This window comes from Gekko japonicus, unplaced genomic scaffold, assembly GCF_001447785.1.
Source record: "Gekko japonicus isolate JY-2015 unplaced genomic scaffold, Gekko_japonicus_V1.1 scaffold47, whole genome shotgun sequence".
Taxonomy (NCBI): Eukaryota; Metazoa; Chordata; class Lepidosauria; order Squamata; family Gekkonidae; genus Gekko; species Gekko japonicus.
In genome coordinates this window covers 29,708-44,669 of record NW_015165235.1, presented here as the reverse complement: position 1 = coordinate 44,669, position 14,962 = coordinate 29,708, and the positions used below count along the sequence as shown (strand labels likewise).

At 41.0% G+C, this 14,962-nt stretch overlaps 1 protein-coding gene across 1 annotated transcript in view; it reads left to right on the top strand.

The window, feature by feature from the left end:
• Positions 1-14,962, top strand: part of MATN2 (matrilin 2) — a 56,666-nt gene that overhangs the window by 19,758 nt on the left and 21,946 nt on the right. The window contains exons 5-8 of the mRNA XM_015409817.1: positions 4,160-4,282; positions 6,245-6,367; positions 7,404-7,526; positions 11,536-11,658. Of these exons, the coding sequence (XP_015265303.1) occupies positions 4,160-4,282; positions 6,245-6,367; positions 7,404-7,526; positions 11,536-11,658 (492 nt within the window). The remainder of the gene's footprint in view (positions 1-4,159; positions 4,283-6,244; positions 6,368-7,403; positions 7,527-11,535; positions 11,659-14,962) is intronic.

Here is a 14,962-nt window from a genome sequence, read left to right as displayed (position 1 = left end):
TTCCTAGATCTCTTTTGGCCCTGCCTGAGCAAGAAGAGGAATTAACCTTGTGTGGCCACCCCAGCAAGGGGCTTGCAAAGCAAGTGAGAAGAAGAGGTGGTTTGCCATTGCCGCCTTCTGCAGTCTTCCAAGTCCCAACCCTGCTTAGCAGCTGAGATTGGGTTATACCATGCCACCTTCCTTCCCTGGTGTTAACCTTAGCATGGGGCTATATAGAAGGAACTTCACAGTACAACTTTCCTTTTCCCAGGCATTGGTATTGTAAGTGGTTAAAGAATAATATCTTAAAACGTGCTGTTATTAGAGTAGAGAGGTGTTACTGGCCCCAAAGGGCCATCTATGCTTGAGCTTTTTAATGAGAAAGCTGATTATTGCTCTAATAAATATTTTCAGTAAACATCTAATTGAGAGAGAGAGAGAGACCCTAACAAGGTTGCTATCAATTAATATGCTGGTGAGAATGTTTTTTTTTTTAAATATCACATATCTGCTACCAAGGAGGAAGTCCATGAATCAAAATAATGATGGGTTGGATCCTATGAAGCAGCAGAGCCTTCTTTAGTGAAAGTAGCTTTGCTCTAGTGGGACATAGTTCTTCTGGAAGTTGTGCTAGAGGAAAATACCACCAAATTCATGGAATCCAACCCTGTGTAATGTATGTTTCCCATTTATTGATACTAATAACTATAAATGGTTGCCTCTTAAAATGTACTGTGGTTAGATTGGCGCTAACATTATTAGCTCTCATAAGACAACTGGAAATTTGTGTTTCAGTTTTTAAAGAGAAAGCCGATTACTGTTTTAGTGAACATTGTCAATTAATGCTTCATGCAACACTCTCCATTTTTGGAACAGGAAGGCATTTGCCAGGAAAGTGGTTATGCAAGTTACATGATGGAAAGTCTAAATTGCTTGGATTCCAACCAGCTGCTTTAAGTGTAAGCAGAAACTCCCATAACATGAAAGAATACTACCATCTGCTTCCCTGACATTTTTCCCAAGGTTGCATAGATCATGGCAAAGTTATGGTTGTGTGATTGTGGAAGAATACATTAATCCAAACAAATTGCATTTTTTATAAATTAAAAATGATATAATTTAGGCGTATGGGAACAAATGAAATAGGCTGTTACAGTTAGCTCATAATGGCTTTGCTGGAAACAACAGAAAGACTTCCTTCTACAGTATTTATGTGAAACAGAACACACTGTTCAGGGACAGAAAGGAGAACTTTGGTCTTTTGACAGGTTCAAATGCTCCTCTACGAAAGTCCTTTGAGATTTTATTGAGTTGAGATTATTCTGTTTGAAGCCGACATGAGATAAATGAAGCTCAGTCTCACTAACCTAAACGTCTTGGAGGAATCCAAATAGTTTTGAATGTATTGAAGATGGTTTGATTAGCAGGAGTCGTGTTTACCTAGGTTTACATTGAAAAACAGCAGGCATCTAACAAGAGTAACCGTTTTGGAAAATTGACCTTGGACAATGCAGAATATGCATATTTAATACTTGTACTGAATAGTTTATGCTTCTTTGTATCAGTCTTTACAAAGTTAGTTTGTTATCATGCCTTATCAATATTTATATGTTTATATGTAGAGAATATAAATCACTGGAATAACTATAACACACTCTTGCTGCTGCCAAAAGACAAAGAGTAAAGTAAACAAGTCAGTGTGAACTCTTAAGCCATGCTATTAATCTTTTAATACTGGGTGGCTTAAACATGGCATACAGAACCAAATGCTTCTTTCCCACTTTCCCTCTAAGTGGCTCCACTCTGTTGAGTTGTCTAGTCCTCAGTGGGAGATAGTTGCACAAACCTTTAAATTCTCTGATAGTGCCATCCCAAGCAGGTCTACTCAGAATCCTACTCAAGTCTATTCAGTGGGGCTTAGTCCCAGGAAAGTATTTTTAGGATTACACTGTGAGACACTTTCTTCACTAGTCTGTTGGCTCATTCTCCTCTACAAATTGCTCTGGAGCAGAATTACAATCTCCTGATGGCCAGAACTAGCAAGAGAAATTGGTGGTGAAATATAGCAAAAACTGGGAAAGCTGCACCTTTTCTGGAAGTTATTAAAGGTGCTGTGGCAGCACCCCAATTTTTGTTTCTTCAGGAGTGATTAAGTTACAGAGGGAGAACGTAACACGCAGATGCCATTTTTTCCAACCACCTCATCTTGCATATAATTTGGATGTGATTTGTTGCCGTACCTGAGAGCTCCCCCCCGTCTAGAGCCCTGTGTATGAGAGATATAACACTGCTTCTTACTAATTTCTACACCTGCTGCATGCCCCTGTCTCTTTAGTCCAAATTGTTTCTGGTGGTGAAAAGAGAAGGAATTTAGCATCAGTTACCAGAGTTAAGTTGATTTTGGCTGCCCTGTGAGCTTCAAGGAATGCAGCAGGTGTCAATACACAGATCCTTGGCTGCTTAAGTACTTGGATCTTGTGGTGTTTGACGTCAGGTTTACAGCATGTCTGATGAGCTACATGACACCGTTTCTAAAGTCATGCACTTTGCCTGACCTAAGGGCTCATGCCGGAAGCTCTCATTCTAAGAACTGTTTCCAGTTCCTGATGTCCAGGTGTACTTCAGTGTCCAGTTGACCCTCACCAGTCCACACAGCTGGCAGGGATGTGCACAGGATATGAGTGTACATGTGTGTGTGGATATGGAGTTCACATAATTGCTTTCGTGCCTCGACTTCTGAGAGATGTGGAATGTTTTCCTTTCCCGAGGGAAACATTGGGGAAGTTCAAGTATTCCCACTTTCAGTATTCCTAATTGCATAGTGCCAAACTGTGCTGAACCAGAGGGATAGAAAACCATTATCTAAACGTGTTCTAGGAAGGAAATCCATGTTAGGCCAACAAGGTGTTTGGAGAAGTCATTTTCAATATGTCAGTTACAACAGGATCTATTGTTCTCTTAATGAGGCACTGCAATTGACTTCACTTCTAATAGCTCAATCAGCGTCCCCAACCTTTTTGAGCCTGCAAGCACCTTTGGAATTCTGACACAGGATGGTGGGTGCAGGCAGAAAGAATGAATAATTATTGTATGGCATTGTGTGTAGAATAGTCAGGAGATCCTAAGATTGTCTGGCAGCCAAAAGTTCTAGCTCTTTTAGCGTTATGCACCACTGGGTGGCGAGCTAGACTATATGCACTTAATTGGTTTCTATATATAAAAATAACAAACAATTTTTAATAAATAAGTCTTTATTGAGTTTTTCATTCGTTTTCAGTTTATTAGTTATTCAAATGAGCCAGTGTATCAGTTTCTTGTTCATATTGTTCTAAGTTACGTTGGCTGTGATTCCTCTAGATTGCTAGACTTGTTTTAAGGCAGACATTTCAGAGGTGGTTTGCCACTGCTTGCCTCTGTGTCACGACCCTGGTATTCCTTGGAGGCCGCCCTTCCAAATACTAGCCAAGGCCAACCCTGCTTAGGTTCCAAGATATGACAGGATTGGGCTAGCCTGGACTATCCAGGTGAGGGCAGTGCAGGCACAAAATGGCCGTCACCAAAAAAAGGCTGCCACGAGAGGTGGAGGCAGCCACAAAATGGCTGCCACGGCTTACATTCAGCCACACAATGAATATCCCTGTGCTGTGGTGGCAGCTGCCTCCAAAGCAACATTTTAAAAAATCTGCACAGCCAGTCAGAGCTCCAGTGACCAATCAGAAGCCTTGCTGGGTAAAAGCCACATCTGGCCACACCAACTTTCTTAAACCATTTTGTGGGCACCAGGAAAGGTGTTGGCAGGGACCATAAAACCCACAGGCACTACATTGGGGACCCCTACACTTAATAAAAAAGTACCCATTGTCTACGTGTTTCAGCAGCACCTGACTGCGATCTGAGGAACTGGAAGTATTGTGTACATTCAGTGAAAGTGGCTCGAATTCTAAAGGAAATCAGCAAAGGAGGACTTGCTTACTAACTTCCCCCCTCCCTCTGCAACCCCAAAAGGCTCCTGAAGTGCTGCTTGTGGGGAGCAGGGAACCCCCCAAAGACAGCGTAACAAGGAGTTGGAGGTCTGAAGTAAGGGAGAAATCAGCGAATATCACCCTCTCCTTCCATCAGTGGAAATTTTCCACTGGATCCTGCTGAGCTTGCTTAAAAATTACCATTGTTTCTATTTCAGTTGTGGATTACTGTGCCTTGAATAACCAAGGCTGTCAACATGAGTGTGTCAGTACCGAAGGCTCCTACTACTGTCAGTGTCATGAAGGATTCATTCTAAATCCAGACAAGAAGACTTGCAGTAGTAAGTTATCCATATCTATGCTGAATTTTGCCCACTTCTGTGCTGAAAAGGCTTTATATATTATGGGTGGCGGGTGCCTGTTTAACAGTATCATGAGCCAGAGTGCAGTGAAAGAGTTCACGCTTTGTAAGCACCATGTCCTAGATCCGATGCCTGACATCACCAGTCAAAAGGACATTAGGGTTGGATCCAGACTAAACTGCTCCCAGAACAGTATTTCATAAAGATCAGTGGGCTTCAGTGGAGTTGGTGAGGCAGAAGATTTCCATACTGCCCGTGGAAAATTTAATCTGAATCCAACCCAAATCCTGCAAACTGTCTCAGGCTGATACCTTGGAGATCAGCTACCTTTTCACAGTATATTCCCCAAAAAAGAAAACTCTGTATGAAAATATTAATCACTATTCAATACATTCAAAAAACTCACAAAGTGTATATATTTTTTATAAATCTGCAAAATCTTTATCCAATATTGAAGTGCATACATCCACAAAATACAAAAGCCAATGTGGAACTAATCAAAACACTGTATATATTAATGTCATGGCATTCACTCAGGATACACCTAAGATGCCAAAGCAGTCCGTAGCGATCACATAAGTTTAAGATGAAAAAATCCAGTCCGAAAGGTGGTTCCAGTGGTATTTTATCTTCACGCAATGGCTAGCTGCAAGTGAATCGTGTTCCTCCCCACAGCTTCTTCAAAAGTAGAACCAAACCAATATCTGGTAGATCTTCATGGAAGAAACTAAGGTGCAGTCCTAAAAGCGTCTGTGAGACTGACAGCATCTACGTCCCCAAGAAAGATCCTCAGTTACATTAGGTAGTCCAGATATTGTACTTTCATACTCCTCTCAGTACCCATGATCGCTATGGACTGCTTTGGCATCTTGGGCGTATCCTGAGTGAATGCCATGAATACATGAATATATACATGAATATATACAACATTTTGATTAGTTTCACATTTGGTTTTGTATTTTGTGGATGTATGTACTTCAATACTGGATAAAGATTTTGCAGATTTATAAATATATATATACACTTTGTGAGTTTTTTAAATGTATTGAATCGTGATTAATATTTTCATACACAGTTTTCTTTTTTTGTGTCTATCCTGTACTGTGTATCTCCGGTGTTGTGTTGTGCCTTGTCACAGTAGATGGGCTAGAAATCTAGGCATTTATCGCATTTTTATCTTGCCTTTCCTCCAAGGTGCTTAGGGTGGCATAGATGGTTCTCTGCTCTCTCTCAGATATAACCCTGTCAGCTAGGTTAGGCTAAGAAAATGACATCCCAAAGTAGCTTATGCCTCAAGGGGGTTTGAACACCCTGGTCTCCCAGTTCTAACTCTCTAACACTACAACACACTGCCTCTCATGAATACAAAATATAAGACAACTTCATATGCTCATCCATATGCACAAATGACGTTACTCTTATATACCTATATGATATAAGTATAGTAGAAAATACATGCTTCTTGAACATGGTACATTACATTTCAGATTTTAAAACCCTATTTTAAACTTGCTGGTGAAACTGATATTTTATTAATGTTTTAGTTCCTTTTTTGTGGGATTTTTTTTAGGGAGATGGTGATTTTTTAATCTGCTTCAATCCATTTTAACTCCTGTTGGTTTTATGTGGTCGATTGGTGCTATGGTATTATTACATTAACCATTTTATTCTGTTTAATTGTATTAAATTTATATTGGAAATTGGAGTGATTTTAAATGAAATGAACATGTAAAATGTTTGACACAAACACTCTTAAAACCAGATCTGGTTCTTCCTGATATGGCAGGAGGGCTCATCAGGATTGCCTCCAGAGAAGCAACCTTTACTCTGGCAATTGTGCTCCTAATATTAGAACTTTTTATATTTAAGGATTTAAGGAGTGAGGCGCTTGCATTGATTACAGACTGATTAGTGTCCTTCAGTACTTTTTCCTGTTTCCAGGGCCAGATCACTGTGCTTTACAGAATCATGGCTGTCAGCAAGAGTGTGTCAATACAGACGAATCTTACTTCTGCCAGTGCTGGCAAGGATTTACCCTCAGTGCAGATAAAAGAACTTGCAAAAGTATGTTGTCCTAAAGTGTATAGTAAGTCCATCAGCTTTTACTTTTTGCCATTACTGTCACAACTTTTCTTCAATTACAATGATCTGTGTACTTTGCTGTTATAAGCTAATCCTAGATATGTCAGAAAGACTAAGTGGGATCATCAAAATGTATCCACAGGGCCAGCATGCTCAAGGCCAACTGTATGTAAAGAACCTGGAACTCTGAGTCTGCAATCAGGTGCCCTAAGCAAAAGTCAGTCTGCTGTGAGTTACCTGACAGGGAGAGTCCTCAAGGCCATGTTGCCTAATGGACAGATGAGACAAAAAACAAGTTCTTCGTTGAAATGTGTTTATCCAAGGACAGGGATGCCAAATGTTTGCTTGCTTCGATTTCCGGTGAATGTAGCTGTTTGGGGGGAGGATAATAAGAGGGAGAAGTATTTCATTACAAACTCTTCATATGTATTCATCTTTTAATAAACTGTTTACCGTTAAAAAAAAAAAGTAGGACTTGGTGGTGGTGGGAAGTGCTGTCAAGTGACAGCTCACTTATGGCAGTGGGCGGGTGGTAGTTCAACCCTAGCAGAATTACACCCTTCTAAGTCAATGGAAGTCAATGGGATTAGAAGGGTTAAATCTGTTTAGGTTTGCTCTGCGGGTAGGTATGGAATGTGATGAGCCAGCAAGACCCAGTTGAAATCCCCACATTTTCATAATAGATGCTCTAACTACGAGGTGCAGGGTGCTTTTTACTTTTTTGATATCAGAAATTAAATCTGTGTGCCTTGGAGAATATGATAAAAAAGCAAAGGACTTTAACATGGTGAAAGCCATACTGTTTGTGCGCCAGATGTGTAGCATACAGATATTCATTTAATGGCCTAGAAATCTTTCATACAATCGCCTCTGCATATCTGTGATTACCTAGAAGCTTGGAAATAACTCTTAATTTCATTGGTGGCTAAAACCAGATTGGAAAGTGGGATTTTAATTGGAATTGCTGTTAATTGTTTTAATTGCTGTTTTTAAAAACATGTCTTCCCTCTTTCCTTAGGAATAAATTTCTGTGCCTTGGGGAAACATGGTTGTGAACATGAATGTGTTAACACTGAAGATTCATATATGTGCAGATGCCGAGTGGGTTACACCCTGAACCGTGACCATAAGACATGCAGAAGTGAGTATTTCAGGCCTTTTGATGCTTTGTATTGAAGATTGGGCTTTGAAAAAAACAAGCATCCTGAAGTTTTTGTAAATATGGGCTTTTGGAAATCCAGCCATACTTATGAGTACTGAGATAATATTGGTGACTTGCCTATGTTTACTCAGTGAATAAAATGCTTGTTGCAAACTTCTGGAAAGAGAAACTGTTTACTGTTGGGCATATTTGCGGTTTTCATCTTTAAAAATGTGTCCTATAGTACAACAGTTTAGGCTGTTTTTACACACATTATACAGTTTCAGTGCACCTTAGCACAGGAAAATCCAGTTGCAAATCAGTTCCACTCTCCCAATACAATTTACTACACCACCCCCACCCCCGAATTGTACCTCCAGGAGTCACAATATTGCAGTGCAGCTTTGCAATAGGGGAAGGAGGAAATGGCAAAAAAAGTTTTCTTCTTTTTTCTACCGCCAGTGGAAAACATGGTTAGGATCTAATTTTCAGTAGTCTGCTTGAATATACTGTAGTAATCACTAATACCGTGACCTGATTTTCAGAGGGTGGGTTGCTGTTTTAAGTTGTGCAAGAATCCAAATACTGCAGATTTTCACTATTTTTTTTAAATTTGGTATTTTCTCTGTGTGTCTGCACCTGGAAGTCATGTTGACCTCTGGTGACTGACCCCTACTGGGGGGGCCTGGAGGATATTCAGAGAGGTGGCTGAATAAAACCTGCCTTTGTCCTCCTGACTTTGTATTCCAAGGAAGTCTCCCATCCAAGTACTAACCATAGTCAACCCTGCTTAGCTTCTGAGATCTGAAAAGATTGGGCTTGCCTGGGCCATCCAGGTCAGGGTTTCTGTTTTACTATTAACAGCTTTTTAATTTGCTTGCTGAAGTGTTGAAACAAGATAGGTCCAAAACTGCTGGAAGCCTGCTTATCTACAGATTTAACATTATGGTGCTTCAGCACGAACACTACACAATTTTGTTATCATACTTGGTATCTTTATTTCTCCTGCAGTTTTATTTTCAAAGCAGAATAATAATGTGAGAATGTCTATTACCATTATGTGTAGTGGTTAGTTTATCTTAAGAGTTTAGGGTTCTTTTTTCACAATTTACTTGTCCCTGAGAACTGCTCTGTTTGTGATAAATGAACTCATGGAAAATGGAGACTGTGCCAACTGGAACTTACTAGAACCAACAGATATTTCAGTATCAGTCTCACTTGTTCAAGCCAACAAGGATTGTGACTGTGTAGGATGTTAATTTTGGAAAGATTCCTGAAAATGTATGCTTTATTTTTCAATTATTCAGATATTGTTGGGAAGGGTCTATTCATCTCGAAAAGCAGTTACAGATTTTTCAGGGCTTGTTGACCATATATGTAAGAAATAAGAGAAGCAGAAATGATTAATTCTGTCTGCCCTCCGCTTCCTTCTTCTCTGGATATAATTTATTTCAGTTCTTAAAATGTTACAAATTTGAGCTTTCTTAACATGCTGAGTTTTCCAGCAACAGTTATGCACACTAGCTTGGATCTCTGCATCTGGAGACAGTACTGTGTCATTAAGATAAGGCACATCTGGCTTTCTTTCTGTGTTACCCTCTAACTCTGTTGCTCCTTCACTTTGCAAAGTCCTTGCATTGTTTGGGGAACAACATGGGGATTTTGTATCATATGGGTTTTTTGCCTCCTAAATGCATGTCTACTTTTTCTGCTCACAAACTGCAGCCTGCAGGGAAAAGCAGTTTCAGCCTTCTGCCCCACCACCACCATTTTCACATCTTCAAACTGTCCAGTGGAGCTGCTATTTACAGGGCTACAGATAATTTGTCCAATGGAGCCAAAAGCAGTTCCATGGGACAGTGTGAAGACAAGAAAATTGTATGGGGGAGGCTGAAGCTGCTTTTCCCCACATACTACAGTTGCTAGCAGAAAAGTGCCAGTGTATCTGGGAGGCGGAAAATTCCTGTGGCATATGTGATACAAAACCCTAGTATTGTCCCCTGTGATGAACAATAAAAGGTTAATGCTGTAACCAGGTCTGAGAACCTTGAGTGACAGGGAGTTCAAATGGAATTCTTCAGTTGAAAGGGTCAGTTAGGAGTGGCAGTTAAGAACTGACAGCTGATTGGGAAGGAGGGCTTAGAGACTGGGAAAGGATCAAGAAGGATCCTGAGATAGGGATGTAGGAAGTTTAGCTTAACAAGTCTGTGGGAAATAGCTCCCAAAAACTAAGGATGATCCATAGCCAGTGGATAAGGAAGGAAACTGGAACTTGTGTGAATGTTCTTGCCCTCACCAACTTTAGTGTCTGTTAGACCAAGAAGCTTATGCTAGTTTATGTAAGAAAAACTGCCAAGAAATCTCTCTCCTCAAGTTTTAAGTACCTGTCTGAATAGCAGAAACAGTTACTTGTTCATGACAAATTATCTGGTGTTTATTTTTATACAAAGTTACCTAATTCCTGTTGTCTGTTCACTTCATAAGTCCTAAACTTGATTCATACCTCACCATTTCCCCTCAAAGTTAAACAAAACAGTTTATTTTTGATTGACCATCAGCCTCTAGTGTGCCATTATCAAACCAGGACAAAAAGATGGGTTTTAGTCTCTCCCTTCAGTTCCCTAGGCTGGGTCAGGATCTAAGAATATACATTCAAATGACTGGGTGGGACAGCCATAGAAAAACAAAGAGGAAAAAGAAAAAAAGGGGCTGCTCAGCGTAGAACAAGATAAAAGAAAACCCTGTGAGGGAGGGCAGAATTGTTATGTGCCCCCAAAACCACAATGATTTTGTAGCTTGAAGATTTAATCTAGCAAATATGCTTTTCACTGTTCTCTGTGGGTGCCTTTCCTCCTTAAACAGTATAACACAATTGCATTGTGATATGAATAGAAGGTAATGACTAGCACTTGAGTTCCCGTGATTGATAATAAAAGAAGTAGCCACTGTGGTGTAATGGTTCAAGTGGTGGACTAGGATCTTGGAGACCTGGGTTTGATCCCCACTCTGCCAGGGAAGCTCACTGGGTAAACTTGGGCCAGTCACACGCTCAGCCTAACCTCCTTCCCAGAGTTGTTGTGAGGATAAAATGGAAGAAGAGGAGAATGGTATAAGCTTCTTTGGGTCCTCATTTGGGGAGAAAGGGTGGGATAAAAATGAAGTAAAACAAATTAGTACCCAGATATCCTCACACTGCACCTTTGAGCAAGAATGTTTCCCTAAGTGAATGGCCTCTTTTGCAGTCATGGAAATCATAAAAGCCTGTGTGTTCATGGAGTGCCAGCTCATACAGAGTCCTTCTCCATGTCATTTTCATTCCCAGGGATGGTCCAAAAAGATAACATTGAGGTTTTCCCCCTGTTTGAACAGGCACCAAAACTGGACTGTAAAAGCTCTGAAGGATGTCCATGAGCAGTAAACTAAAGGGGCAACTTGATCGAGAGAAATCTTTTCCCTTTCAGATCTGTTTTTCTTTCCAAAAATGTGCTTTGCTCTGTACTACCAGAGCCAGCATAGTTACGCTGTACATTCATAATAGCACGTATCAGCCGTGCCTCCCAGTTGTTCTTTCTCAAGAGACCACAGTCCAGCCTTGAAAGAGTAATTAATTACTACTGTGTGCATGTCTCTGGCATTTCTCTCCTCTCCTCTCTGTCAGAGCTATGTAGCCATTGCTAATGCTTCTCTTGGGAGTGTTCCCTGTCAGAGCTATGTAGCCATTGCTAATGTGCAAAATGGTGGTGTTGCGTTTCCTCAGTTTACACTGTGAAATTGTAGTCTTCGTGCCATCAAACCTTTTGACTTTATGTGAGCCAGGATTTTACCACTACTGCTGTGTAATAGGAACTGTATCAAGTTGAACTCCTGCTCAAAAAACTTAAAGCAGTGGTTATCTGGAATGTCTGATCGAAAGATGTTATCCTTTGTTCTTACTGGGTTTTTACATATCTGGATGGGAAGATTTTAAATTTGCAATTCATTTCTCTTCCATTGCTAACTCCTGACTCAGGAGTAGACCACTGTGCTGAGAACAACCATGGTTGCGAGCAACTGTGTGTGAACACCCGGGAGTCCTACGTCTGTCAGTGTTCTGAAGGTTACATCATTAATGAGGATCTAAAGACTTGTTCACGTGAGTCTCTTAAATGGGGGTACTGTAAAGAATTAAACAGAGAAAAGAAAGCTGATTTAAGGTACTCATATTGCTTTGTATAGTGCTTGCCAAATGACTGGAAAAGCTCAAATTAAAAACTGTACATTGCTTTGTATAGTGCTTGCCAATTAACTGGAAAAGCTCAAATTAAAAACTGTACTGTACTTTGTGATATCAACAGATAAAACAGAAAGCCAGAATATACATTGTTTTAATAAACACATCCATGTGAATGTCCCTACTACACTAGTCCTGTTACCTCACCTGCTGCCGAGGGATAGGTTCTTGTGATACCAGTATTAGGTGAGTGATTTGCTTTGTTAAGACCCTCAACTTGTGGCTGAGCAGACTGGAAATGAGAATCTATAACCCAGAGAAGAAACACCCAGAAAAATAAGCTTAAGGAACAGTGCATTTTAGGAGAAAAGAGTTAGTGCTGTTCTAATCCAATTCATGGTGTCTGTTTAAATCCGTGCTAGCAAAAAAATGCAACTGGCCTTTTAAAATAGTTTTATTAACCTACCAAATGGAAAAGGCTTTTTCCTGAGTAGTAGGGAAAATGTTTATGGGGTTTTATTTTTCTCCAGGCAGCACTTGGGATTTCCATCAAAAGCTCTAATATTTTACATTAACTCTAGACATGTGTCTGTTAAGCCCTGATCTTATGATTATTCCTCCGGGATGTTGCTTCTACTTGCCAGTTCGCCCCACTTATTATTTGGAAGCAGGCTCTGTTCTACTTTGGAGTTTCCTGTGAAAAGCTAAAAAAACACAACCCCTCATATCACTCAGTTGCTATAGAGGATGATGACAAAAATATGCAATCTATCACTAAAATCTGCCTCCATTCCCAAGGACTGGAAGGTAGCTAATGTAACCCCCATCTTTAAAAAAGGTTCCAGAGCAGATCCAGGAAATTACAGGCTGGTCAGTCTAATGTTGATACCGGGTAAGTTGGTGGAATCTGTTATTAAAGACAGAATTAGTAAGCACATTGATGAATAAAAGCTATTGAGGAAGAATCAGCATTAGGGGTGTGCAAAAAACCCCAAACCACTGGTATTTTTCTGTTCGGGTCTGTCAGTGTTTCTGAAAAATCCCAGATTCCAATAATGGTATGGTATTCTGATCCAGGATTTTTTAAAAAAATCCTGAATTTTTTTCAGGTCCAATAGACAGAAAAATACTGGGTTAAAAAAAAAAAGCCAACCCAACCCTGGGGCTGGCTTGGCTTCTCCTGCGGCATGGTTTAAACTGTGCCGCAGGAGAAGCTGGCCCCAAGAGGATCAGCTGGGGTGGTGGGAGTTGAAGAAGAGATTGGATTTATACCCCGCCCTTCACTACCCAAAGGAGTCTCAGAGCGGCTTACAAACTCCTTTCCCTTCCCCTCCCCATAACAGACACCCTGTGAGGTAGGTGGGGCTGAGAGAGCTCTGACAGAAACTGCTCTTTTTCAAGAACAGCTGTGCCAGAACTATGGCTTGCTTAAGGTCATCCAGCAGGTGCAAGTGGAGCAGTGGGGAATCAAACCTGGTTCTCCCAGATTAGAGTCCGTGCACTTAACCCCTACACCAAACTGATCCTTAAACCAAGCTACAAGGGGAGACAGCTTCTGCCATCCCAGCTTATTCTCTCTTTTAGCTCAGAGCTGCAAGAGAGGATCAGCTGAGGCAGCAGGAGCAGAGAGCTCCGTGCCACCTCAGTTGGTGGGCTACTCTTGCAGCTTGGTTTAAACCGAGCTGCAAGAAGAGCTAACCCAAGCAGAGGCAGGGCAGAGCTCTAGGCTCCTGCTGCCCCGGCCAATGGTATAGCTGAATACACCCAAATAAAAGCTGGAAAAAATTGGCTTTTATTCGGGCTCAGCTATACCAGTAGCCTCTGATCTGTATTCAGCTTAAATAATACCCCCCAAATGTTGGTAAGGTATTTGGGGGGTATTTTTTCAGCTTGGTTTATGTCAAATGCACACCCCTAATCAGCATGGATTCTGTAAAGGAAGAACTTGTCTCACTAACCTCTTCGAATTCTTTGAGGGGGTGAACAAGCATGTGGACAAGGGTGACCCAGTAGATGTTGTTCACCTAGATTTCGAGAAAGCTTTTGATAAAGTTCCTCATCAAAGGCTCCTAAGAAAACTCAGCAGGCATGGGATAAGAGGACAAGTCCTCTTGTGGGTTAAAAACTGGTTAACTAACAGGAGAGTGAATATAAATGGGCAGTTTTCACAGTGGAAGGTGGTAAGCAGTCGGGTACCTAAGGGCTCAGTACTAGGTCTGGTGCTTTTTAACTTGTTCGCTAATGTTTTGGAGTTGGAAGTAAGCAGTGGAGTGGCTAAGTTTGCAGATGACACTAAGTTGTTCATGGTGGTGAAAACCAGGGAGAATTGTGAGGAGCTCCAGAGGGGTCTGTCGAGGGTGAATGAGGGGGCATCAGCGTGGCAAAAGAGGTTCAACGTGTGCAAGTGCAAACATTGGAGCCAAAAATCCCAACTATAAATATACACTGATGGGGTCCAAACTGGTGATAACTGACCAAGAGAGAAAACTTGGAGTTGTGGTAGAGAACTCACTGAAAATGTCGACTCAGTGTACAACTGGAGTAAAAAAGGCAAATGCTATGCTGGAAATTATTAGGAAGAGAACTGAAAACAAATCATCCAGTTTCATAATGCCCCTGTATACATCTATGATGCGGCCTCATTTGGAATACTGTGTACAGTTCTGGTTACCACACCTCAAAAAAGATACTATAGCATTGGAAAAGGTGCAAAAAAGGACAACTAAAATGATAAAGGGAATGGAACACTTTCTTTATGAAGAAAGATTAAAGAGGCTACGGCTCCTTAGCCTGGAGAAACGATGACTGAGGGTGACATGACAGAGGTTTACAAAATTATACATGGGATAGAGAAGGCTGAGAAAGAAGTACTTTTCTCCCTTTCTCACAATACAAGAACTCATGGGCACTCAAGGAAATTGATGAACAGTAGTTTTAGAACAGATAAAAGGAAGTACTTCTTTACCCCAAGAGTAATTAACACGTAGAATTCACTGCCACAGGATATGGTGGCAGCTACAGGCATAAACAGCTTCAAGAGGGGATTGGATAAGCATATGGAGCAGAGGTCCATGAGTGGCTATTAGCCACAAGGTATAGATGGAACACTATGTCTGGGACAGTGATGGTCTGTATCCTTGGCGCTTGAGGGTCCATGGGGGGAGGACTTCTGGAGTTCTGGCTCCACTGGTGGACCTCCTGATGATACCTGGATCTTGGCCACTGT